Source organism: Xenopus laevis, chromosome 6L, assembly GCF_017654675.1.
Source record: "Xenopus laevis strain J_2021 chromosome 6L, Xenopus_laevis_v10.1, whole genome shotgun sequence".
NCBI lineage: Eukaryota > Metazoa > Chordata > Amphibia > Anura > Pipidae > Xenopus > Xenopus laevis.
In genome coordinates, this window is record NC_054381.1 from 8,974,257 (window position 1) to 9,000,710 (window position 26,454).

The following is a 26,454-nucleotide window of genomic DNA, read 5'->3' on the forward strand; positions in this document are numbered from 1 at the left end:
CACTATTCCTGCACTATACCTGCACTACACCTGCACTATTCCTGCACTACACCTGCACTATTCCTGCATTAAACTTGCACTATACCTGCACTATTCCTGCATTATACTTGCACAGGAGCAGCCCCACAGCTTGGCAAGCACCGCTATACGTAGAGGAGGTCCAATTTGGGTCCATAGCCGCCTCAGGGTACAGAGAAACCCGGAAGCGAATCGGCCACCTGTCAAGCGACGCTCTTTCGTGACATCACTGCGACCAGACATTGCAGAGAGGCATGGAGACCGTTGCCTGGGAGACGCGTCCCTCCCCCTCCCTTCCTTCAAGTAAGAACTGCGGGCAGAGCGGAGACAAGGGGTGAGTGTTGGGACCGGGGTTGGGAGGTTTCCCTGATGGATATTTGGGGAGGGGGGGGGGGGCGCAGTGACCTAAAGCCTGAGTACCAGGACTGCTTGTTTGGGACCCCACAATGTGGAATTGTTACAATAAGGAATTCCCTCATGGTATAAACTACAACTCCCATCATCCCCCGCGTGTAGTAGAACAATAGAGTGAATATGACTAAGCTTCTGTGTGTATTTCATTTAGATCAGGGCCCCAAGCCTTCCAGTAATACCTGGGGGGGGCCCTTCATCTCTAACACTGGCCCCATTACAATTGTGTTCCTCAGCTGCTGCAGAACCTCTTGCACAGGATCTCAGTCACACTGCCAGTCTGTTTCCTGTATGTTACAAAATACACATATTACACATATTAGACATATACAGGCCCTGTGTCTTGTATAATGTACCATTGCTGATTGTGTCCTTCTGTGTGACTATAACAGCAGAATTCAGCTGACACTTACTGTATTTTCCAGCAGCTGGGGCACAGGTAGGGTCGCCACCTTTGCTGATGGCTAAACCCGAACACCGGGGGTGGGGCAGTGATGTAGGAACAGGCATGATGACATCAGAGGTGAGCACAATGATGTTAGTGGAGTTATGACACCAGGGCAGGGTTATTGCATCACTTAGATACAACTGGCTTTATTTCTATCCAGTATTCTCAATGTTTTATAGTGTTGATGCCCAGTTCAAAACCACACAGGTAACAACCCTATCTCTAGCTATATGCTGCTTGATGAGTAAGCCCAATCCTTTAATTACAGGTATGAGATCTATTATACAGAAATCAGTTATCCAGAAAGCTCTGAAATACAGCAATGCTAATTCAGAAACAAAAACATTGTTATTTTTGATTGATTTGCTTTTTCTGTAATAATAAGAAATTAACTTTACTTGACAGTAACTAAGCCATGTTGAGGTGAAAAATACTTTTCATGTATTGGCCAAATTATTGTTCTGGTTTCATAAGGCTGAAAACCGAACAGAAACGGTGTCCAAACTGCAGCCCGAGGGCCACATGCGGCCCAGAATGCATATGAATGGGGCCCAGCTTGAAACGCTTGGTTCCCGAGGAAATAGGAGGAGGGGGACTCTGCCCATTGCCCAGTTAGTAATAATAATATAATAACACGTCTGTTTAATATCCAGGTGTCCCTTATTCCAGTGTATAGCTCCATCTGGTTATCCAACTGGCATTGTAGTTCTTTTCTGTGTATTTCCTTTACTTTTACAAATCAAACGTGTTTGTGTATTTCATGTGTGGCCCCAGACAATTTTATCATTTACCAATGTGGCCCGGCGAGCCAAAAGTTTGGACACCCCTGCCTTACAAAAACCAAACTGTTCGGGTCAAAACCGAACAGGCGGCAACCCTAGCCACAGGTTGGGCAACCCAATTAGAAAGTATCCCTGACACCAGAGTGAGCCGGGCGCTGAAAAAAGGGCTGTTTTTTGTATTGGATGCGGCAGCCTTGTGCAGTGTCAGAAACCAATGTATCCTCTGGGGCCAATTGTGGCCCCTTGTGACATGAATGAACTAAACATGTGTTTAGGGACCTATAATCCCATGGAAGTGCAGTTGCCCCCATTGTTTTGATTCAGTTGTTGCCTTACAGGGGTTGTTCCCCTTTAAATTAACTTTTATTATGATGTAGAGAGGGATATTCTGTGACAATTTGCCACTGTTTTTTTTATTGTTTATTATTTATGGTTATTTAGCTTTTTATTCAGCAGCTCTCCAGTTTGCAATTTCAACAGTCTGGTTGCTAGGGTCCAAATTCCCCTAGCAACCATGCATTGATTTGAATAAGAGACCGGAATATGAATAGGAGAGGCCTGAATAGAAAGAGGAGTAATAAATAAATAAATAAGTAGCAATGACAATACATTTGTAGCCTTACTGAGCATTTGTTTTTAGGTGGCGTCAGTGACCCCCATTTGAAATCTGGAAACAGTCAAAAGAAGACAAAACTGAGAAAAATACATAATGAAGACCAATTAAAAAGTAGAATTAGCCATTCTATCACATATTAAAAGTTAACTTAAAATTAACTGATTGTTTGGCCGCTAATAGAGTTGCAGCTCTTAAAGGATGTTAATCCGCCCATTGCAGTACCATTACTCTCATTACTGAATTTTAACATCACTCTTTTGTGTTTTCTTAAAGCTGTGCCAACCCCCTGGGCTTTGGCATCATTAGTGTATTAGCCGGGGAATTCTGTGCTTCTAGGAACGTACTTGTGCAGGGAAGAATCCTCTATTCTGCTCATATTCATTCCCATTAATTGCACAAGCTGGCTGACAACATTTAGCCCCATGGGGCAAGATTAACCACCAGATGGGGCTAAGACATTAACCCCAAAATACATCAGGCCCGGACTGGCAATCTGTGGGTTCTGGCAAATGACAGAGGGGCTGCTTTAAAGGAGGACTAAATCTTAACTAAAGAAGTAGCTAGAAATGTTGTACTTTGTTTTATGCTTCTGTACCAGCCCAAGGCAACCACAGCCCTTTAGCAGTAAAGATCTGTGTCTCCAAAGATGCCCCAGTAGCTCCCCATCTTCTTTTCTGCTGATTCACTGCACATGCTCTGTGCTGCTGTCACTTACTGAGCTTAGGGACCCACTCACAATATACAATACAGAATAGAAATGTCACAATATAAGGCTGATTAGTAATTAATACACATAATTACTACATGGCAGCACAGAAACCAGTGCAATTAGCATCAGAATTGAATAATCAGCAAACCTGTAGCATCAGCTTATATTACAGCCAGGGAAGCTCATTTTCTGATGGATAATTAGTGACGAGCCCTAAGCTTAGCTTCTCAACAGCCAATCAGAGCCCACTGAGCATGTGAGTGTCACAGACACTTTCCAAGATGGTGACCCCCTGTGACAAGTTTGAAGTCCTGGATCATTGCTGCTATTGACAAGCTCAAACTTTAGCCTCGTGCAATAAGTGCAGTATATAAAACATGGCATTTTTAGCCATATTCATTTTTAGGGTTTAGTTCTCCTTTAAGATGCCATAGTCACTATTTAGTGGGCTGTTGGAGGGGCTGTTTGGGCTTATTTTGACTCCCAGTTCAGACCTGAAGTACCTGATTACACTTCTCATTCACTCACTATAGAGACCCACCCTAAACAGCACAAACTGCACCATATTGAAAATCCAACCCTCTAGGTACAGAGAGCAGCACTAATAGAAGCAACTGGTATTGTCCCCCGTGCAGATTGACATGGAGTCTGATGAACGTGTGAATGAAAACCTGAGGCTGCAGTTCAAGGCCCTGCAGGAGCAGCAGCAGAAACGGCTACAAAGGCTGATGGAGAGGAAGAAAGAGAAAGAACAGGAGGAGCAGCAGCAGCGGGAGGGTTACAGCAGCACAGATGCATTCGGTGTGGAGGACCAGCTCCATCTGCTGCAACCAGACAGTGGCTCTACCAGTGATATCGGCAAGAGGTACTGCCAGGCCTGTTAACCTTTCAGAGCTTAAACGGATTTTGTCTGATTTTTATGATGTTGTTTTTATTCCTAAATTACACTGTTTACACTGCAAATAATTCACTCTGCCTTTACATTTCTAATGTCATTTTTTTTAGTTGTAATGTTGGTGTGTTTATCAGAGCACAAGTCACATGACTGGGGGCACCTGGGAAACAGACAATATGTCTAGCCCCATGTCCGATTTCAAGATTAAATATAAAAAAAATCTGTTTGCTCTTTTGAAAAACGGATTTCAGTGCAGAATTCTGATGGAGCAGCACTATTAACTGATGCGTTTAGAAAAAAACATGTTTTCCCATGACAGTATCCTCTTCAAGGGCTGATGTGTATTATTTTATTATCTAACGACTGTTAATTGTTGCTCAGTACAAATGCCCTGCCCTACATCACAGGGAGGTTGTGGAGAGATGCATCTTTTATGCAACGGAAACTGACCTGACCCAGTGACATCTAAGAAGAGGATTGATGTCTCAGAAGAAATGTGGTGGCTCATTTACATCACAAAATTCTTTTTTTCACTTATACAAAGTAATATATTACACAGCCCAGTACATAAGGTCCCTAATGTTTCAGGCTTTTGGAAGATGAAAACGATCAGCTGCACGATCAGATCCGGGAACTGAAGGATGAAAATGGCCGCTTGCATAAACTCACGCAGGAGAAAGCGTTTGAGATCCGACATCTCAGGAAGAAAGTCGAGGAGGGGAAACTCGCCTTAGCAGGTACCTATTGTATTATTGTATTGTATTATTATTATTATATACATAAGCATGTAAAGCTGCAGCTCAGTTGATGTGATGTTTCTTTCAGGAACCGCTGGTTTGGCTGGTGATGTGGCAGCCACGAAAATCGTCGAATTGTCCAAGAAAAATCGGGAACTGACGGCTGAACTGGAGAGTGAAAGAACCAAAGTGAAACAGCTGACCAACAGGGTGAAAGGTGTTGAAAAGGAGGTTAGTATCCGACATGGTAGGTTATACATATATATGATAAATAGTTAGGGATGCACCGAATCCAGGATTCGGCTCGGGATTCGGCCAGATTCGGGGCGGGGAGGGAAACCACGTGACTTTTTGTTACAAAACAAGGAAGTAAAAAATGTTTTCCCCTTCCCACCCCTAATTTGCATATGCAAATTCGGTTCGGTATTCGGCCAAATCTTTTGTGAAGGATTCAGGGGTTCAGCCGAATCCAAAATAGTGGATTCGGTGCATCCCTATAAATAGTAATGGGCAAATTTATTTGCCAGGCATGGATTCGTGGCGAATTTCCGCATTTCGCCACCTGCGAATTGTTTGTGAAAAAAAATCACTGCAACCAGAAAGTCGCTCGTGTAGAAATTGTTGCGTGTCAAAATAATTTTGATGACCATTGACTTTAAGGGTAGGACTACACGGGCATTTTTGGCGCGATCCGATGCGTTGCACAAAAACGCAGGCATCAAGTCGGATGCAACAGAAATAAGGTAAGATATACAAATGTCGGATGAAGTAGCAGTGACACGACTGTCGGATGCAGACGCAGCGCGTCGGATCCATGCTGCAACACCATCCGACAATGCTATTGCTTACCTTATTTCCGACTTGACGCCTGCGTTTTTGCGCAGCGCGTCGGATCGCGCCGAAAGCGCCCGTGTAAAACTACCCTAATGCATTTGGACAAAAAAGTTGCACATGTAAAAATTGTCGCACGCATAAAAATTGTCGTGCATCAATTATTTTGAAGCCCGTTGATTTTAATGAATTTGGACAAAAAAGTTGCGCATGTAAAAATTGTCGCTTGTCTAAAAATTGTCGCTTGACGCCCATTGATTTCAATACGTTTCGTGAATTTTTTTCCGGGTAAGCGAAACGGGACAGATTCGCCCATCACTAATGATAAATACACAGTCATTCTCCAGACAGATTTTGGTCTGGAAGGTTATCCATTTGCCTCTGTACCCAGACTGATAAGCTACTGGTTCCATCTGGAGGATCCAAACTGGCAGCTAAAATCTGTGTACAGCTAGTTAAAGAGCTTAGTCACATAGTTGCACAATGTTTGCAGCAGTTTACAGCAGTTTACAGCAGGGCAAACATTTTGGGTCGTAGGAGCATTGAATTAGAAATATTTCATACCTAAAACCAAAGATTTTTACCCTGGCAAGAAAAAGTGAAGCAGGCTGAGCCATTTTACCCACCCCCCTACTTGTGAGTTAACCAACTACTGTATATTTTCATTAGGGATGCGATGAATCCACTATTTCGGATTTGACCGAACCCCCGAATCCTTTGTGAACTATTCGGCCAAATACCGAAGCGAATCCGAACCCTAATTTGCATATGCAAATCAGTGAAGGGGATGGAAAGAGAAAAACATTTTTTTACATGATTTAAAGAATTCAGATTCGGTTTGGCCAGGCACAAGGATTCGGCTGAATCCTGCTGATTCAATTTGGCCGAATACCAAACTGAATCCGAACCCTAATTTGCATATGCAAATCGGTGAAGGGAAAAAGAAAAACATTTTTACTTGTTTTGTGACAAAAAGTCACATGATTTAAAGGATTCGGATTCGATTTGGCCAGACCCAAGGATTCGGCCAAATCCTGCTCATTCGGTTCGGCCGTATACCAAACTGAATCCGAACCCTAATTTGCATATGCAAATCAGTGAGGGATTGGGAAAAAGAAAAACATTTTTTTACTTCCTTGTTTTGGGGAAAAAAGTCACATGATTTAAAGGATTCGGTTTGGTCAGGCACATGGATTCGGCCGAATGCTGCTGAAAATGGCCAAATACCGAACTGAATCCTGGATTCGGTGCGTCCCTAATTTTCATGCTCCAGTTTATTTGTATAAGGCAAATATGAAAACCTGGACTTGTATTGCAGCTGCAGAACCTGGCAGTGAATTATACAGGGAAGGAGTCTGGCCATGTGCACACCAGGACCCAAATGGATGATGGAGCTCTGGTAAGTCTGAATCTTTGTTGTTACTTCAGTAAATCCACCCACTATTAATTTGCATCTCCACGGAAACTCTTATTGATTGACATCTAAATTAGAAATGGGATTTGTGCTTTCTTTGCTGACACTTTAGCTAGTATAAATGCTTATTGGCTGAAGGATACACTGGGGCTCATTTATAAACACTGGGCAAATTTGCACCGGAGCTGTAACCTATGGCAACTAATGAGATGATTGCATTCAATGCTCAGTCTGCAGTTGGCTGATAAAAGCTAATCACTGATTGGTTGCTATGGGTTACTGCCCCGGTGCAAATTTGCCCAGTGTTTATAAATGACCCACAGTGAGTCTCAATGAACCCTTGACCTGCTGCAAGCAAACATATATACACACGTATGACTTTATTTTCATTTTCTTCCACAGGCTGAGAGTCCTGAACTGAAAGCTTTGCAGGAGAAACTAACTGCCAAAAATTTAAAGATGACGGAATATCGTAACCAAATCCAGGCCATGAAACAAGAACTGAAAGTCGCCCAAAAGGTACCCCCCAAGCAATAAAATGCCTGTGTCATCCAGTGTGGGTTTCTGTAATTCTCAGCCTTATTACATTTGATCTCCACACATGCCCCTGAAACCATTGTGTTATCATCTGTGAATGTTGCTGCGATTGCTGAGGGTTTTGCTTACTCACAGGTACTAATCAATGAAGTTGGGGAGGAAGTGAATATAAGCCAATTAGCAGCCTCGTCTGGTAGTTGGAGAGGACGGGCACAGCAGATTCTCGTTTTGCAAGGGAGGGTGAGTAGGACCCCAAAATATATAACTGTTATATTTACCCTGGGACAATGCAGTTTCAATGATTCATAAACGAATGCTTTTATTTTTTATATTGTAGGTCCGTGAGCTAGAAAGCCAGCTGGGACAAGGTAAGAGCCCAGTCTCCGAGTTGAGTTTGGAAGAGGAGATGATGGGAGTGTCTGTGCCAAAGAGAGTCGCTGCTCAAGAAAAGAACCTGTTCCGAATCCGCACCTTGGAGAAAGACAGGAAGGAAGCTTTGGAGGTACAGTAGTTACATTCAACACATTTCTTTTCATAAAATGAAGTTCACGTTGCCTTTAAAGGCAAACCGTCGCAAAAAACGTAAATTTAATATAATCTGCATCATACTGAAATAAGAAATTTTCTAAATGCAATCAAGTAAATATTCTGTATTGTTTCTGAAATAATCAAGTTTATGTTCACTATCCCTCTCTCAGCATCTGTTTCCCTTAATTCTGTCTTCATGCAGCAGTTGGGTGTCAGATATTCATTGACGGTTAGATCCAATATATCTTATAGGGGGGCTCCTTTCCTAGCAGATGAATTAGAGCTCACTCATATAACTGATTCCAGTACAAACAAAATCTAACTAAATAACTGCCTTTTGCACAAATCCTGCATGTAGAGACATGATGTCTGGTGAGTTTAATAGAGTGAGCTCTTATACATCTTCTAGGCAAAAGAAGCCCCCCTATAAGATATATTGGATCTAACTGTCAATGAATATCTGACACCCAACTGCTGCATGAAGAGAGAATGAAGAGAAACAGATGCTGAGAGAGGGATAGTGAAGATAAACTTGATTATTTTAGAAACGGTAAGGACATTTTAATTGTATTTAGAAAGTTTCTTATTTCAGTATGCTGAAGCTTATATTAAATTTTCCTTTTCATGATTGTTCCCCTTTAATCATAAGGCTGGGGGCATACTTCTGTCTGTTGTCAGAGTGATTGGATTCAAATCAGTGGAGCAGGGGCACTGATCAGATCTGCTTCTCTCAACCTGCAAAAATACTCACAGCCGGAGCCTTCAGCCTGTGAGCCCATGTTTCTAGAGATATGGGTCCACTTAACTCTTGCAGTACTGGAACACCTGGAATCTGTAGAAAACTCTCGTAGTCGGACACACCTGCTGTAGACTATCTTGCAATACAATGACATACATCTGCTTTCTTCCCTAATTACAGAAGATCACAGCAGAATATGAGGCTCTTAAGAAAGACAACGAGGATTTGAAGAAGAAGTTGGAGGCATCGAAAGCCAGAAACACGGTGCTGTCCAATGAAGTGAAGATGCTAAAGATGCAAATGGCGACCATTCTAGATAAAGGAAAGCATGACGATGAGCTCATAGATGCCTTGCTGGTAATAATATCAGTGTCTTCATATTATAAACAACCAGCTGTGGAATGGGGATTTATTGTGCAGTATATTCCATCTATTTATGTCAACTGCACTGTGTATATCTGCATTTAACTGCACTGAATATATCTGCATTCAGCTACACTCTACATATATATGTGCATCCAGGTACATTGTTTATATCTGCATTCAGCTGCACTGTATATATCTGTATTCAGCTGCACTGTATATATCTGTATTCAGCTGCACTGTATATATCTGTATTCAGCTGCACTGTATATATCTGCATTCAGCTGCACTGTATATATCTGTATTCAGCTGCACTGTATATATCTGCATTCAGCTGCACTGTATATATCTGTATTCAGCTGTTCTTACTGGTATATTATCTGTTATTCAGCTGCACTGTATATTATCTGTATTCAGCTGCACTGCTTTATATATCTGTATATTCGGCTCAGCTGTTATATATCTGTATATCGGGCCCTTTATATCTGTATTCGAGCTGCACTGTAAATCTGTATTTCGGCTGCACTTGTATATATTTTGTATTCGGGCTGCACTGATATATCTGTATTCTGGCTCTGCCACTGTATATATCTGTATTTCAGCCTTGCCACTGTAATATCTGTATCCAGCTGCACTGTATATATCTTTATATCAGTGCACTGTATTACTATCTGTAGGTCGGCCTGCACCTGTATATATCTGTATTCGGCTTGGCCCACCTGTATATATCTGTTTTCTTTTTTGGGCTGCTATCCATGTATATATTGTATTCGGGCTGACACTGTTATATATCTGCATTCAGCTGCACTGTATTATATTCTGTATTCAGCTGCCACTGTATATATCTGTATTCAGCTGCACTGTATATATCTGTATTCAGCTGCACTGTATATATCTGTATTCAGCTGCACTGTATATATATGTATTCAGCTGCACTGTATATATCTGTATTCAGCTGCACTGTATATATCTGCATTCAGCTGCACTGTATATATCTGTATTTAGCTGCACTGTATATATCTGTATTCAGCTGCACTGTATATATCTGTCTGCATTTAGCTGCACTGTATATATCTCTGCATCCAGCTGCATTGTATATATCTGCATTCAGCTGCACTCTATATATATTTGCATTCAGCTCTACTGTATTTTCCTTCATTTAGCTGAACTCTATGGGGCAGATTCATTAAAGGTCAAGTTCGATTTTTTCAACAAAAAATCGAATTTTTGCGGAAAAAAACAAAAAAAATTTGAATTTTTCTAGATTTATTATACCCTGAAGCTGGAAATAGCTTGAATCCGAGGTCATGTAGGAGTCAGTGGAAGAGGTCCCTTGAACCATTTGAAGATGTCAATAGCCTTCAAGATGTTCCAGTTTTTTTTTTCCATGGGTTTTGCTCGAAAACTAAATCAATTTGAGTGATTCCAGTTTTTTTTTCTGCCGAAAATGTGATCAATTTGAGTATTTGAGTTTTTCACTCCGACTTGACTGATTCGAGTTTTTTACATTCAAATGTTTTCTTAAATTAGAAACTATTCAAGTTGTGACTTCATTCGAGGTCTACAAAAACTCACAACGCTCTAAAATTCGACCCTTGATAAATAACCCGTAAATATCTGCACTCAGTTCCACCAAACAAGTATAAATTGTAATTAATACTAAGCATATAACAAGCATATTGTAATGTATAACAGGGCCAGCAGAAGAACATGCAGGAGGTTCTGACCCGTCTCAGCCAACATGAGCAGAACAATAACGATTCCCAGCAGATGCTGAACATGCAGTTGAATAGCGAGGCACAGAAGCAGGGCTCTCTAGTTACTCAGCTCAAGCACATGCTCGCTGAACGGGAGGCCAAAGTGAAAGAGCTGGAGGATGAAATCAAACAATTGACTCTTAAGGTAAAAATGACAATTTGTGTTACATAGTTACATAGTTACATAGTTAAATTGGGTTGAAAAAAGACAAAGTCCATCAAGTTCAACCCCTCCAAATGAAAACCCAGCCCCATACACACACCCCTCCCTACTTTCCCATAAATTCTATATACCCATATCTATACTAACTATAGAGTTTAGTATCACAATAGCCTTTGATATTATGTCTGTCCAAGAAATCATCCAAGTCCCTCTTATAGTCATTAACTGAATCAGCATCACAACATCACCCGGCAGTGCATTCCACAACTTCACTGTCCTGACTGTGAAGAACCCTCTACGTTGCTTCAAATGAAAGTTCTTTTCCTCTAGTCTGAAGGGGAGGCCTCTGGTACGTGATTCTCTTTATAGGTAAAAAGGTCCCCTGCTATTTGTCTATAATGTCCTCTAATGTACTTGTAAAGTCTAATCATGTCCCCTCACAAGCACCTTTTTTCTAGAGAGATCAACCCCAACCTTGTCAGTCTCCCCTCATAATTTAACTCTTCCCTCCCTCTAACCAGTTTAGTTGCACTTAGTCTCTGCACTCTCTCCAGCTCATTTATATCCCTCTTAAGGACTGGAGTCCAAAACTGCCCCCATACTCCAGATGAGGCCTCACCAGGGACCTATAAAGACACATAATTATGTTTTCATCCCTTGAGTTAATGCCCTTTTTTATACAAGACAGAACTTTATTTGCTTTAGTAGCCACAGAATGACACTGCCCAGAATTAGACAACGTGTTATCTACAAAGACCCCAAGATCCTTCTCATTTAAGGAAACTCCCAACACACTGCCATTTAGTGTATAACTTGCATTTATATTATTTTTGCCAAAGTCCATAACCTGCATTTATCAACATTGAACCTCATTTTCCAGTTTGCTGCCCAGTTTTCCAGTTTAGACAGATCACTGTGCAAAGTGGCAGCATCCTGCATGGAACCTATAGTTCTGCACAATTTAGTCTCATCTGCAAAAATAGAAACAGTACTTTCAATGGCCACCTCCAGGTCATTAATAAACAAGTTGAAAAGCAAGGGACCTAGTACAGAGCCCTGCGGTACTCCACTAACAACACTGGTCCAACTAGAAAATGTTCCATTTACCACCACTCTTTGTAGTCGATCTTTTAGCCAGTTCTCTATCCAGGTACAAATTTTACTCTTCTTTTTTTTCTAATTACAGTTTATAATAAATAAAACGTTAGTTTTATGGTATTCTTGGAACAGTTAGTGTAACTGCCCCAAAACCATTACTGACAGACGCATGTCTTGCTCAATGACTCTATAAAAACCCGACCCGCACAAGCTCTTTCCCTCGTTATATATCCAGCTGACTTTCTGTGAGTCGTAACCTTGTGGGAATCTGTAAATAATCACAGGGTAGGAAACAATTGACTGGTGCATCAGATACAGACCCAGCCCCTCACTTGCACTAATCTCAAGTTATACATTTATTTATAGTCATGGAAATGTTAAGGAAGTTAGGGATATCCTGATTTAGCCCTTTATAATGGAGGCTCAGTAGCAGAAGTTTCACGCTGTAGATTCATCAGTGGTAATACATACTGGTGCATTTGTGCTGTCTGAGGCCTCCCTCTCCTTTTAATTATTCACTGTAATAACCACAAACTCATCACTTAAATACATGTAATGTATGTCTATCTATCTAACGATTAAACAAAACAAAAAACCTGTGCACAGCTCATGCGATTGGTTCCATGAAAAGTTTTTATTCAGTTCACAAACAAAGTGGCAACATTTCAGGCCTCTGCTGGGCCCTTTGTCAATTGACAGCAGAGGCCTGAAACGTTGCCACTTTGTTTGTGAGCTGAATAAACACTTTTCATGGAAGCAATCGCATGAGCTGTGCCACAGGTTTTTTTGTTTTGTTGTATACAGTTTTTGGGCTTTGGGCAGCATTGGGCCCTATAGCTGACGGCACCTGACACCAATCCGGTGTTATAGATCTGGAGCAGCACTCCATTTTGGGATTCATTTATCTATCTAACAATTGTCTATCATCAGTCTGTCTATTTAACATCTATCTATTAATCATTGGTCTGTCTGTCTATCATTGGTCTAGCTATCTAATAATCTATCTATATGTATGTCTATAAGCGATCTGTCTATTTATCATCTATATATCTATGATCTATTTATAATACACAAAAGCCATGAATATCCTGTAAATTATATCCTTATAAACAGTGAGTTCTGATGTCATCAGTTATAAACGGTGAGTTCTGATGTAATTTCTGTCACATGACTCACTGAAATTTGTGTATTATAATAAATAAAGTACCCCCAGTTGCAAAATATGAGGATATTAGAAGTTACCTCGGAGTTCCATGACCTGTATAAAAACACTCGGCCTTCGGCCTCGTGTTTTTATATGGTCATGAAACTCCTCGGTAACTTATAATATCCTTATATTTTACAAGAGGGGGTACTTTATTCACTATATCATCATCTATCTATCAATTATCTGTCTGTCTGCATCTATCTATCTATCTATTATCTGTCGTCTGTCTATCTCTATCTATCTATCTATCTATCTATCTATCTATCTATCTATCTATCTATCTATCTATCTATCTATCTATCTATCTATCTATCTATCTATCTATCAATTATCTGTCTCTATCTATCTTTCTATCTATCTATCATCTATCTATCTATCTATCTATCTATCTATCTATCTATCTATCATCTATCTACCGTATATACTCGCGTATAAGCCGAGTTTTTCAGCACCCAAAATGTGCTGAAAAACTCAAACTCGGCTTATACGCGGGTCATACCTTTCCGCGGCCCCAGCAGGACTGCCTGTGACTGTGACTGTGAATTTTCTGTCTGTCTCTATCTATCTATCTATTATCTATCTATCTATCTATCTATCTATCTATCTATCTATCATCTATCTATCTATCTATCTATCTATTATCTATCTATCTATCTATCTATCTATCTATCTATCATCTATCTATCATCTATCTATCTATCTATCTATCTATCTATCTATCTATCTATCTATCTATCTATCTATCTATCATCTATCTTTCTGTCTGTCTATCTATCTATTTATCTGTCTTAATAAATCTATGGCATTGTTATTATGTTGGCTATGAAATAGCCAACATACTGTTCTTCGAGTTCAGCTCGTTCTTCTTCTTATTATTGGCGAACCCCATTTTCTAAACGCTACTCCTCCTACAGTTTTAGGGGTGCAAGCGCCAAACTTTCCACACTTATTCCTCTTATAGCAAAGTACGTTGCTTGTGCTTTAAACGCTACTCCTCCCAGAGTTTTAGGAGTACAATTATGAAACTTTGCACACTTGTTCGACTCATACTCGAATAGGTTGCTTGTGCTTTGTTAAGCGATCCCAACCTCCGTGCCCCTGTGGCGACCCCCCGACGACCCCTTTTTTCCCCATAGACTTTCATTGGAAAACTTGAAACTTTTGCCACTTGTACAGCTTTGAAGTTACACTCACCAAAACTTGGCTCATTTAGTCATGGGGTGAAACTGAAAAATTCTGTCCTATTTTGGGGACCCAAAAAGTGGGCGGAGCCGCAAACAACCAATCAGATTTTCCCTATTGACTTCAATGAGAAAATGTAAACAGCTGTAATTCTCACAGTATTAAAGCTAGAGCTCTCCCAAACTTGCCACCGTGGGTCACTGGGTGACTCGGCTAAAATTTACCTAAAGTGGGCGGAGTCTACAACAGCCAATCAAATTTCAGCCATTCAAATAAATAGGAAAATGTTAAACTGCTGCCGCTCTTAGACGGTTAATGGCAGGGTCCTCAAACTTGGCACAGTTGGTCACTGGGGGACTGGGATTAAAATTAAGAAAAGTGGGTGGAGCCAAAACCAACCAATCAGATTTCTTTGATTGATTTTAATGAGAACAATTAAGAAGGCTGCCATTCTCTCAGTATTGATGTCAGGGACCTTGAATATCACAAATGTGGCCGCTGGGGGTTTCCACTTCAAGTTTAGAAAAAGTGGGCGGAGCCACCAACAACCAATCGAATTTCATTCATTGATTTTCAATAGAAAAAAATAGAAATGCTGCCATTTTTACACATTAAATCACAGCATTCCCAAACTTTGGAATGTTAGTCACTGAGTGACTGTGGTTCATAATTAGGAAAAAAAGGGGCGGGGCAACAACAACCAATCAGATTTCAGCCATTGACCTTAAAGAAAAATGATAAACTGCTGCTATTATCACAGTTTAAATGCTAGGTGTACCAAACTTGACTCAATTACTCACTGGGTGACTGCGGTCAAAATTTAGTAAAAGTGGGTGGAGCCAAAAACAGCCAATCAGTTTTCACCTCTTGACTTTAATGTAAAATTTTGTATTACCGCCGTTCTCACAGTTTTAAAACCGGAGGTCCCAAACTTGGCACTGACCATGACTAGGTAACTGGGGTTAAAATTCAGAAAACTGGGCGGAGCTTAAGACAGCCAATCACATTTTACCAAACGCTATTCAATGGGAATATTTAAATTCCTGTCAATCTTACACTGTTAATGTAAGAGTGCTCAAACTTGGTCCATTTGGTGAAGGGGTGACTGGGATGCAAATTTTTAAAAGTGGGCGGAGCCAAAAATAGCCAGTTTGTTTGAATGGATTTCAATGGTAAAATTGGATTGGCTTTAAATTTCACCGTTTTAATCCGGATTCTACCGACTTTGTGTACTCTCTAGGCACCGGGGGCGACTGGGCAAGACACCTATAGCGTTTCATAGCCAACATCCCGTGGTTTCTTCAGAAACGACACCCTCTAGTTAATGTATGTATTCTCACTGTACATGAAATGTTTTGACAACATGAATGATGTATTTGGCAGAACCATTACAGGAAAGAGAGCAGTGGGAAAATATTGGGCGTTCAAGAATTTCCTTCAGTGTTGAAATCGGAGAAACCGTCTCTTGACAGGTCACAGTCAGAAAGCGGAGACCAATCTTGGTCAGGCAGGTGAGAGTGTGGTTTTACAGAGAGAAATCTATGTTCAATAGTGATTTGATTGTAGCAGAATATTGCATTTGTCCCTGTGAAACAAATATCAGAACCAGTGACTGCTCATAGACTAACTCATGGAACTGTAGTAAACTGGCTGTTAAATGGGTTGTTCACCTTTAAATTTACTTTTAGTATGATGTAGAGGGTGATATTCTGAGACAATTTGCAACTGGTATTCAGTTTTTATTATTTTTGCTTTGAGAGTTATTTGTTTTTTATTCAACAATTCTCCAGTTTGCAATTTCAGCAATCTGGTTTCTAGGGTCCAAATTCCCCTAGCAACCATGCACTGATTGGAATAATAGACTGGTATATGAATAGGAGAGGCCTGAAAAGAAAGATGAGTAATAAAGAGTAGCAATAACAATACATTTGTAGCCTTCAGTATTGTATAATAGGAAAGGATATGGCCAATATGAAGTTGCACATACGTTTGGACGGGACTTGGAAAGGTGGCCTTGCTGAAAGGTAACTGTTGGGTATGAGATAGTAATTGTTGATGAATCTTCACTTTTGAAGCCTTAAAGAGCATTTGTATTTAGGTGGGGTCAGTGACTCTCATTTGAAAGCTGGAAAGAGTCAGAAGAAGAAGGCAAATAAAAAAAACTATAAAAAATAAATAATGAAGACCATTGAAAAAAGTTGTAGAAATGGCCTTTCTATATCATACTAAATGTTAACTTAAAGGTGAACCACCCCTTTAAAGGAAACTGGCTATGAAGCTGATAGTCACATGACACGCTGGCCGGTAAACATACTACACCAGCCAGGCACACCCCATGTCAATTTACAACCATTTGTAGAGTGTGTTACAGGTATGGGATCTGTTATCCAGAATGCTCGGGACCTGGGGTTTTCCGTATAACAGATATTTCTGTAATTTCGATCTTCATACCTTAAGTCTACTAGAAAATCATGTAAATATTAAATAAACCCAATAGGTTGGTTTTGCCTCCACTAAGGATTAATTATATCTTAGTTGGGATCAAGTACAAGCTACTGTTTTATTATTACACAGAAAAAGGAAATCATTTTTATAAAATTGGATTATTTGGATAAAATTGAGTCTATGGGAGGCGGCCTTTCCGTTATTCGGAGCTACCTGGATAACAGTTTCCGGATAACAGATCCTATACCTGTATTACATTTAATTTAAAGGGACAGAGTAATAGAAGCAAGCAGAGTGCTTATTGTTCACTTTTGTGACTGGGTCATGATTTTTATACCCCCATATGTCCAGTATATGCCCTGGGGGAGTGAGGTCCTTTCAGGTTGCCATGTTGTTTCACAGTTTATCTGCCTGTGAGAGCCACTAGTTGGTTATTAGTCTGCCATTGGTGGAAATAACATATCATTTCCCTCCAGACAGTGGAACATTGTCCCTGTTCCCTATGTAAATTGACCAGCAGGTGGCGCTGTTGTAACAAAATACATTCATATTAACAGCACATGTATCCCTTAATATCTTGGAATTAAAAGAAAATAAATAGTGAATGTAAATTGCAAAAGTGCTTAGAATAACACCCTAGTCGGTTTCACTTATTTTAAAGGTTTACTTATCTTTTAAAACCAGGGAAATGCACCAATTGAAATGCATTATAAATTGGCGGGACCACAAAAAATGTAAAATGCTGGAAAACTTAAAGGGGTCTTAAAATCAAGGTTTCAATGTATTAAAATAAATTAATGAGCTGTAAAATAAAATCTGTTGAGAATGTGGTTTTTCTATTGTAATACATTCATATTATCCAGCAGGGCAGTCTCGAAGCTCGGGCATGAACTGATCCAGACTCAGTCTCCCAATGGGAATATCGGCGCTTCCCCTCGGAGGTAAAGACTCTACAGTTACTTAATCATTAATGGTTAGAAGCCGAGGTCTGTAATGTCATCTTTACTCTTACAAAGAAATGTGGACATTTTCAGTTGCAGGGAGTTGAAGGCTTGATTTGTTACAGGCTGTGTCTACTTACCTACCACAACATTCATAGCGTAAATGATATAATAACTCACTCCATAAATTCACTCTGATTAACAGTATGTCAGTTAACTGCTTAGTCTCCTGGCTTCACTCCCTAATTATTTCTCCCCCTGCTCCTAGCAGTGGCCAACTATACCCTGCCCCAATGGGAGTTCCTTCCACAGGCAGCCTCCATTCTCTGTGTCCTGCTCAGAGTTCCTTCCTCAGGCAGCCTCCCTTCTCTGTGTCCTGCTCAGAGTTCCTTCCTCAGGCAGCCTCCCTTCTCTGTGTCCTGCTCAGAGTTCCTTCCATGGGCAGCCTCCCTTCTCTGTGTCTTGCTCAGAGTTCCTTCCTCAGGCAGCCTCCCTTCTCTGTGTCTTGCTCAGAGTTCCTTCCACTGGCAGCCTCCCTTCTCTGTGTCCTGCTCAGAGTTCCTTCCATGGGCAGCCTCCCTTCTCTGTGTCTTGCTCAGAGTTCCTTCCATGGGCAGCCTCCCTTCTCTGTGTCTTGCTCAGAGTTCCTTCCACAGGCAGCCTCCCATCTCTGTGTCCTGCTCAGAGTTCCTTCCACTGGCAGCCTCCCTTCTCTGTGTCCTGCTCAGAGTTCCTTCCACAGGCAGCCTCCCTTCTCTGTGTCTTGCTCAGAGTTCCTTCCACAGGCAGCCTCCCATCTCTGTGTCCTGCTCAGAGTTCCTTCCATGGGCAGCCTCCCTTCTCTGTGTCCTGCTCAGAGTTCCTTCCATGGGCAGAGTCTCCCTTCTCTGTGTCCCGCTCAGAGTTCCTTCCACAGGCAGCCTCCCTTCTCTGTGTCCTGCTCAGAGTTCCTTCCACAGGCAGCCTCCCTTCTCTGTGTCCTGCTCAGAGTTCCTTCCATGGGCAGCCTCCCTTCTCTGTGTCCTGCTCAGAGTTCCTTCCATGGGCAGTCTCCCTTCTCTGTGTCCTGCTCAGAGTTCCTTCCATGGGCAGTCTCCCTTCTCTGTGTCTTGCTCAGAGTTCCTTCCACAGGCAGCCTCCCATCTCTGTGTCCTGCTCAGAGTTCCTTCCATGGGCAGCCTCCCTTCTCTGTGTCCTGCTCAGAGTTCCTTCCATGGGCAGAGTCTCCCTTCTCTGTGTCCTGCTCAGAGTTCCTTCCACAGGCAGCCTCCCTTCTCTGTGTCCTGCTCAGAGTTCCTTCCACAGGCAGCCTCCCATCTCTGTGTCCTGCTCAGAGTTCCTTCCACAGGCAGCCTCCCTTCTCTGTGTCTTGCTCAGAGTTCTTTCTCATGCAGCTTCCCTTGTCTGTGTCCTGCTCAGAGTTCCTTCCACGGGCAGCCTCCCTTCTTTGTGTCCTGCTCAGAGTTCCTTCCACAGGCAGCAGGTCTAGACTGGGATTCAAAAAAGGCCCTGGCATTTCAAGGACAAAGAGGCCCAACCAGCCCACACAAAGGCCCAAACAGCCTCCCACCAGCCCAATAAATAGTGACTGTCAATGGCAACTTACAGCAGCCCCTCAGCCAGAACCCACAGATTGCCAGTCTGGGCCTGACAGGCAGCCTCCCTTCTCTGTGTCCTGCTCAGAGCTCCTTCAATGGGCAGCCTCCATCCAGTGTGCTTAATCAGTCTCAGTACATAGATGTAGCCCCCTACATGCAGTATACGTCCCCATGCCTGTCTGGTTTATGTCTGTATGAATATTTATTTATATCTAAATAGAAATAGGCTTAGTTGCTCTTATTTTGAAGAGACCTGTGAGTTGTGATTACACGACCTGCAATAAATCTATGATTTTCCAGTTCAGAGGTGCGAGTGCTGCAGGCGCAGGTCACAGAGTACAGAACCCTCTGTCAGGCTGCTGAGGTGGAGAGGGACAGACTGATGGAGCTGGTCTCTGTTCTGCAGAGGAGGTAAGGTTTATGTCTGCACATTTACACACTGCACTCTCTATCACTTACTATATTTGCCTTTATTGCTGATAACCCAATCCATTATCTCCGCTGAGCTGTGATTATTGTACCTTGTCTCCCCCAGGGCAGAGGAAAGCAATGAGAAGCTTATGGCTGCAGAGAAGAAGCTCCAGGAGGAGAGGAGGCGCTGTGTCTTTCTAGAGCGTCAGGCAGAGAAACTGAAGATGGACACGGCAAAGAATGTGGTGGGAACACAGAAGCTGTCTGCACGTGGTAAGGCTGGTATGTGCCTGTCTCTACTGCACTTTGAAATATTATATTAAAGGGATACTGTCATGGGAAAAAATGTGTTTTTCAAAACACATCAGTTAATAGTGCTGCTCCAGCAGAATTCTGCACTGAAATCCATTTCTCAAAAGAGCAAACAGATTTTTTTATATTCAATTTTGAAATCTGACATGGGGCTAGACATTTTGTCAGTTCCCAGGTGCCCCCAGTCATGTGACTTGGGCTCTGATAAACTTCAGTTACTCTTTACTGCTGTACTGAAAGTTGGATTAATATCACCCCCAGCAGCCTAACAACAGAACAATGGTAACCAGATAGCAGCTCCCTCACACAAGATAACAGCTGCCTGGTAGATCTAAGAACAACACTAAATAGTAAAATCCAGGTCCCACTGAGACACATTCAGTTACATTGAGTAGGAGAAACAACAGCCTGCCAGAAAGCAGTTCCATCCTAAAGTGCTGGCTCTTTCTGAAATCACATGACCAGGCAAAATGACCTGAGATGCACCTACACACCAATATTACAACTAAATACACTTGCTGGTTCAGGAATGAAATTTTATATTGTAGAGTGAATTATTTGCAGTGTAATTTAGAATAAAAACAACATCATAAGAATCATTACAGTTCTATATCAATGCAGTACTTAAATCTGTCCACTAGATGTCCCTATTTGTTACCAACTTATTTGCACTGGGTTGAAAGTCAGATGCAGCAACAGTTTTAACAGTATTTTCCTCAGTGTGGAATCAGAATGTCAGGCTATTGTGATAGGGGTGATATCTGTACAAATACAGTCGTTCTACAAGTCAGATCTACAAATATATCAAATCTGAAGAGAGAGATAGTGTTGCAGCTGTCCATATGTACTCACTAAATAAGGCTCCACCCACTCACATGACAAGTTTCATTGGCATGTGATAGAAATGAATAAGAGTGAGGAAGGCCCACATTTTATTGAAGTGTAAGGGGGTCATTGAGAATATACAATGGTTATTGAGTTATATCCGGTCATTTCTATACCCCCAGGGCAAACCTTGACTGTCTCAAGGCACTCCGTGAATTTCAGTGGGAAAACGGACGTTTCCTTTGCACCGGCAGACTTACCCTTGGAGACACAGATAGAGGAGCTCCGCACACAGTAAGTTGTTGCCTGCGCTTACGGCTATTTTATTGGATCAGCAGGTAGACATGCTCTATGTGTTAAAGGAACAGTTCAGTGTAAAAATAAAAACTGGGTAAATAGGCTGTGCAAAATAAAAAATGTATCTAATATAGTTAGTTAGGCAAAAATGTAATGTATAAAGGCTGGAGTGACTTGATGTCTAACATAATAGCCAGAACACTACTTCCTGCTTTTCAGCTCTCTTGCTTTCCACTGATTGGTTACCAGGCAGTAACCAATCACATAAAGTGGGGTTGTGGGAGCACTCAAAGGCCCCTCCCTCCTCCCCCCCAGCCTAGCTGCCCCCCCCCCACCCCGGGCAAATGCCCCTAACTCTTTACTTACCCCTCCGTGCAGATTCTGTCCAGTGGAGTTCACAGCAGCCATCTTCTTCTCTTCAGCAATCTTTGGAATGAGGCAGACGAGGCGATGCATGCGCTGTTGGAGCAATTTTCTGTTTCGTGACAATTGCGCATGCGCCGAAACTCACGAAAACTGCAGAATCACCGGTCTCATTCCGAAGATTACAGAAGAGAAGAAGATGGCTGCTGTGAACTCCACTGGACAGAATCTGAACTGAGGGGTAAGGTAAGAGTTTGGAGCATTTGCCGGGGGGGGGGCAGCTAGGCTGGGGCGGTCTATTTAGGGTAGGATTTTTTTAATTAAGGGTTTGTTTCTCCTTTAAGAGAGAGAGATTGCCCAAACTAACGCCAATTTTTTAAAAGCATAGGGCCACCATTTGTTTAAAGGGGTGGGTATGGGGTGCTACAAAGCACATAAAGCTTAGCCTGTAGCTTCTGGCTACAATACAATATACAAAAAAGGGGGTTGTGGGAGCACTGAAAGGCTAAGTTAAAATGTGTTCAAGTACAAGTTTACAAGTAAAGTTACTATGCAGAAAGGTACAAGACTTTTTATACTATGTGTTAGATCTGCTCTATTTTGGGGTGCCAGGCTAATGACTTGAGACAGACTGATCTTTAAATAAGTGGTATTTATTTACAAAGGAACTAAAAGGTATAACATAAAAAGGGAACTAACTAAGATGGAGGGAGGTAGAAAGGGATAGGGAAAGATGCAATGGAAGGACTACACTATGACTGGAGGTAACAAGTTAGGGACTACAGTGTGAGGTTTACCTTGACATGGTATGGTGGCTTATTAACTTTATGATCATAACTTTGTAACTAAAAACCCCTCTTTTTGTGAACACATGCATTTGCCTCTATACTGAATTATTTATGAGACAGGGGACCAGGGAATGTGCATTGATTAATTGGCCAAAACAGTAGCACTTCCATTGTACTTTAAACATATTTTAACTTAGCCTTTGAGTGCTCCCACAACTGCCCTTATTTGTATATTGCAGGAACCAATCAGAGACTTGAGGGGAGGGGCCACATGGGACATAACTGTTGCTTTTGAATCTGAGCTGAATGCTGAGGATCAATTACAAACTCACTGAACAGAAATGTCCCATGTGGCCCCCCTTATAGTCACTGACTAACTCAGAGTTAGAGAGCTGAAAAGCAGGAAGTAGTGTTCTGGCTATTATGTTACACATCCAGTCACTCCAGCCTTTATACATTACATTTTTGTCTAACTAACTATATTAGATACATTTTTGCACAGCCTGTCTATTTACCCAGTTTTTATTTTTATACTGAACAATTCCTTTAAGGAGCCACTGAACAAGATCTTTCTGATAAGGCTCATATGGTCAGTCTATATTGTTTGTTTGTTTTTCTGGGAACAATTGCAGGCTGGCCATACAGCTGGATGAGAATGAAGCCATCAAAACTTCCCTGAAGAGCACCCTTAAGACAAAAGAGGACGACCTCAAGCTCTACCATGAGATGATGGGAGAAGTGAAGCAGATCTTCATACAAGCCTTGAGGCAGCACAAGCAAGATCGCAATGGGCACTAGTCTGACGTCAAGTGGCCTCCTGTCCAATCAGAATCCAAGAACAATCACAACTGTGGTATCCGCAAAAGAACAACAAGAAGGTGGCTAGATGTGGGTTCCAAGAGAGGAGCTAGTCGGACATCTGGTGGCCTCCTGTCCAATCAGAATCTAAGAACGATTCCAACTGTTAAATCCACAGAAGAACCAGAAGAAGGCTGCCAAACACTGCTAGTCTGAAGTTGGGTGGCCTCCTGTCCAATCAGAATTTAAGATCGATCCCAACTGTGGTATCCACAGAAGAACAACAAGAAGGTGGCTAGATGTGGGTTCCAAGACTTGTGCTAGTCTGACGTCAAGTGGCCTCCTGTCCAATCAGAATCCAAGAACAATCCCAACTGTTGTATCCACAGAAGAACAACAAGAAGGCTGCCAGACGTGTGTTCCAAGAGGGGTAAATCCCTGCATTTATTGTTTGCAAGCCACAGCTGATTGTTTCAGCACCTACAATTTGTCTTGTAAATATCTTTGCACTTGTGAATAAGCAGATAAATCATAAACATGGGATCCATATTGTTATGTGTGCACTGGTCTGTGTATGATGAAACAAGAGAGGACCCTCCTCCCATGTGCAGACAAACCTCCCCTAAAATAAATGCTCCTTCATGAGAACATCCCCACAAAAGACAAAGTATGGTATCTCTTATTACCCCTGTGGTCACGTGATGACGTTCTTAGCCTCTGCCATTTGTGTAACCATGGTCTTCCCTCCATAGTTACTGTTACTGAGACGATTTTCTGCTGCTGTGCAGAGCGCACTTTCTACTCCATGTTTTTATAGGAACTTTTTATTGTGCATGTTGTGTGTGTAAGTGTATATATATATATATATATATATTCAAGGATCACATGTATGGTTTAGAGCTTTAATTATTTTGTTTTACAAAATAAAAAAGTAATTCTTTCAGTAAAGCAAGTGGGTTTGTATCTCCTCCTTGTGCTCTTTTAGTATGATGTAGAGAGTGATATTCTGAGACAATTTGCAATTGGTTTTTGTTTTTTATTATTTGTGGTTTTTGACTTATTTAACTTTTTATTCAGCAGTTCTCCAGTTTGCAATATCAGCCGTCTGGTTTCTAGGGTTAAAATTCCCCTAGCAACCATGCATTGATCTGAATAAGAGACTGGAATATGAATAGGAGAGGCCTGAATAGAAAGATGAGTAATAAAAAGTAGCAATAACAATACATTTGTAGCCTTACAGAGCATTTGTTTTTAGATGGGGTCAGTGACCCCCCATTTAAAGTCAGAAGAAGAAGGCAAATAATTATAAAACTATAAAAAAAATAGAATTGGCCGTTCTATTACATACTAAAAGGTACCTTTAGGGCAGAGACACACGATCAGATTCGGAGAGATTAGCCGCCCGGCGACAAATCTTCTCTTCTTCGGGGCGACTAATCTCCCCGAACTGCCTTCCCGTCAGCTAAAATTAAAATTACTGACGGGATGGCAGAGCACTTAGTTTTCTGAAGTTTCATTGTGAGGCAACTTTGGGTGACTTCAGAAAACGAAGCGATCCGAGTGCCATCCTGCTGGCGATTTTAATTCTAGCCAATGGGAAGGCAGTTCCGGGACATAAGTCGCCACAAAGAAGATTTGTCCCCGCGCGACTAATCTCTCCAAATCTGGCCGCGTGTCTCTGCCCTAAAAGTGAACCACTCCTTTAAAATGAAAAAAAAAAACCCTGAAAAAAACCAAATTAAGACCAACTGAAAAGCTGCTTGGAATAGGTCCACCTATGGTGCAGAAATGTCCGTTTGTATTCAGCATGCAGCTCAGCTAAAAGCAGCCTCTGTGTGAAAGAGAAAGGGGTGCAGCGCTCAATACTAATTGCAGCCACGAGGCGGCCAAACTCTGTGTTGGGTTTCGGGTGGGGGGGGGGACTTGCAGCCCACATTCTACTTGCACCTGCTCTCTAGGGAATAAAGGAATTACATGTGGTTTGTGGGTGAAGAATGTCTCCTATCAGCCCGTGTATATTCCTGCAGGACTGGTGCCTTCCACGGCATTCTCTTCACTAAAGTTTGGGCACCTTCTTCCTAGGGAGAATTCCATGTGTACGGCACAGCCAATCACATTGCAGAGTAACCAAGGCAACCCTTCCTAAACACTATGGGGGCTCTGGCTGATGTGACCCATTCCAGAGATGTATTATTCTCCATCAATGGTGCCATACAAAGAGGTCTTGGCCATGCTAAGTGCATAACAGGAGGTCCACCTCAATGTCTACTTCTAGCACCATCTAGTTCTGCCATGAAAAATGGCTGAAAAGTAGCGATGAGCGAATTTATTTGCCAGCCATGGATTCACGGTGAAATTCCGAATCTCGCCATGTGTGGTTTTTTTTTTACGCAACTGCAGCCCATAAGAAAAAACACCCGTTGACTTTAATTCATTAGGACAAAAAAGTCGCCATAAGAAAAAAACGCTCATTGACTTTAATTCATTAGGACAAAAAAGTCTCCATAAGAAAAAACGCCTATAGACTTGTATGCATTAGGACAAAAAAGTCGCCAAAAGAAAAAACACCCGTTGACTTTAATTCATTAGGAAAAAAAAGTCGCCATAAGAAAAAATGCCCATCGACTTTAATACATTAGGACTAAAAAGTCGCCATAAGAAAAAACGCCCATTGACTTTAATACATTCGGACTAAAAAGTCGCCAGAAGAAAAAACGCCTATTGACTTTAATGCATTAGGACTAAAAAGTCGCCATAAGAAAAAACGCCTATTGACTTTAACGTATTAGGACAAAAAAGTCGCCATAAGAAAAAACGCCTATTGACTTTAACGTATTAGGACAAAAAAGTCACCATAATAAAAAACGCTCATTGATTTTAGTGCATTAGGAGAAAAAAAGTCTCCATAAGAAAAAACGCCCATTGACTTGCATTTGGAGCGACAAAACTTGTCGCACGTAAAAACGCCCATTGACTACAATGCGTTTCACAAAATTTCGGGGTTTGCTAATTTTTCGCAAAGCGAAATGGAACAGATTCACTCATCACTATTGAAAACAGAACATTTGCTTTAAACTGAAATATAATATAAAATTCTAGTTCTTTTCTGATACCAGTCTTTCCTTTTGTAAGGGGCCATAGCGGTGCCCTCAGTGGATCTTCATTTTCTGTTGGGTGGGCTTCTTTGAGCTTGTGGGTCTGGCAAATACATTCTTTTGGGCTTTCATTCGTGCCTTTGCCT

The 26,454-nt window shown here is 41.6% G+C and overlaps 1 protein-coding gene across 4 annotated transcripts; it reads left to right on the forward strand.

Annotated features, from left to right (window-relative positions):
- ccdc13.L (coiled-coil domain containing 13 L homeolog) lies at positions 1 to 24,134 on the forward strand. Of its 4 annotated transcripts, XR_005961746.1 has the most exons (17): positions 2 to 352; positions 3,620 to 3,849; positions 4,468 to 4,616; positions 4,705 to 4,847; positions 6,766 to 6,846; positions 7,264 to 7,380; positions 7,534 to 7,638; positions 7,736 to 7,900; positions 8,846 to 9,022; positions 10,724 to 10,930; positions 15,819 to 15,946; positions 17,744 to 17,821; positions 19,720 to 19,830; positions 19,955 to 20,112; positions 21,150 to 21,261; positions 23,048 to 23,504; positions 23,618 to 24,134. XR_005961746.1 is itself a non-coding variant. In XM_018267067.2 (16 exons), exons 2-16 carry the CDS (start codon positions 3,626 to 3,628, stop codon positions 23,211 to 23,213), a joined length of 2,112 nt encoding a protein of 703 aa, XP_018122556.1. In that variant the 5' UTR covers positions 1 to 352; positions 3,620 to 3,625; the 3' UTR covers positions 23,214 to 24,134. The 4 variants fall into 4 exon arrangements, 3 of the variants coding, with proteins under 3 accessions (XP_018122556.1, XP_018122554.1, XP_018122555.1); XM_018267067.2 differs by having other exon boundaries at positions 1 to 352; positions 19,955 to 20,103; positions 23,048 to 24,134; XM_018267065.2 differs by having other exon boundaries at positions 23,048 to 24,133.
- The last annotated feature ends 2,320 nt before the right edge of the window (positions 24,135 to 26,454 follow it).

Excerpts from the sequence above, each read along its gene's own strand:
- ccdc13.L (XM_018267065.2), top strand. The coding sequence starts at position 3,626 with ATGGAGTCTGATGAACGTGTGAATGAAAACCTGAGGCTGCAGTTCAAG. Across the intron at positions 6,847-7,263 it reads AAATGGATGATGGAGCTCTG|GCTGAGAGTCCTGAACTGAA; the intron begins GTAAGTCTGAAT and ends TTTCTTCCACAG. Across the intron at positions 17,822-19,719 it reads ATCGGCGCTTCCCCTCGGAG|TTCAGAGGTGCGAGTGCTGC; the intron begins GTAAAGACTCTA and ends ATGATTTTCCAG.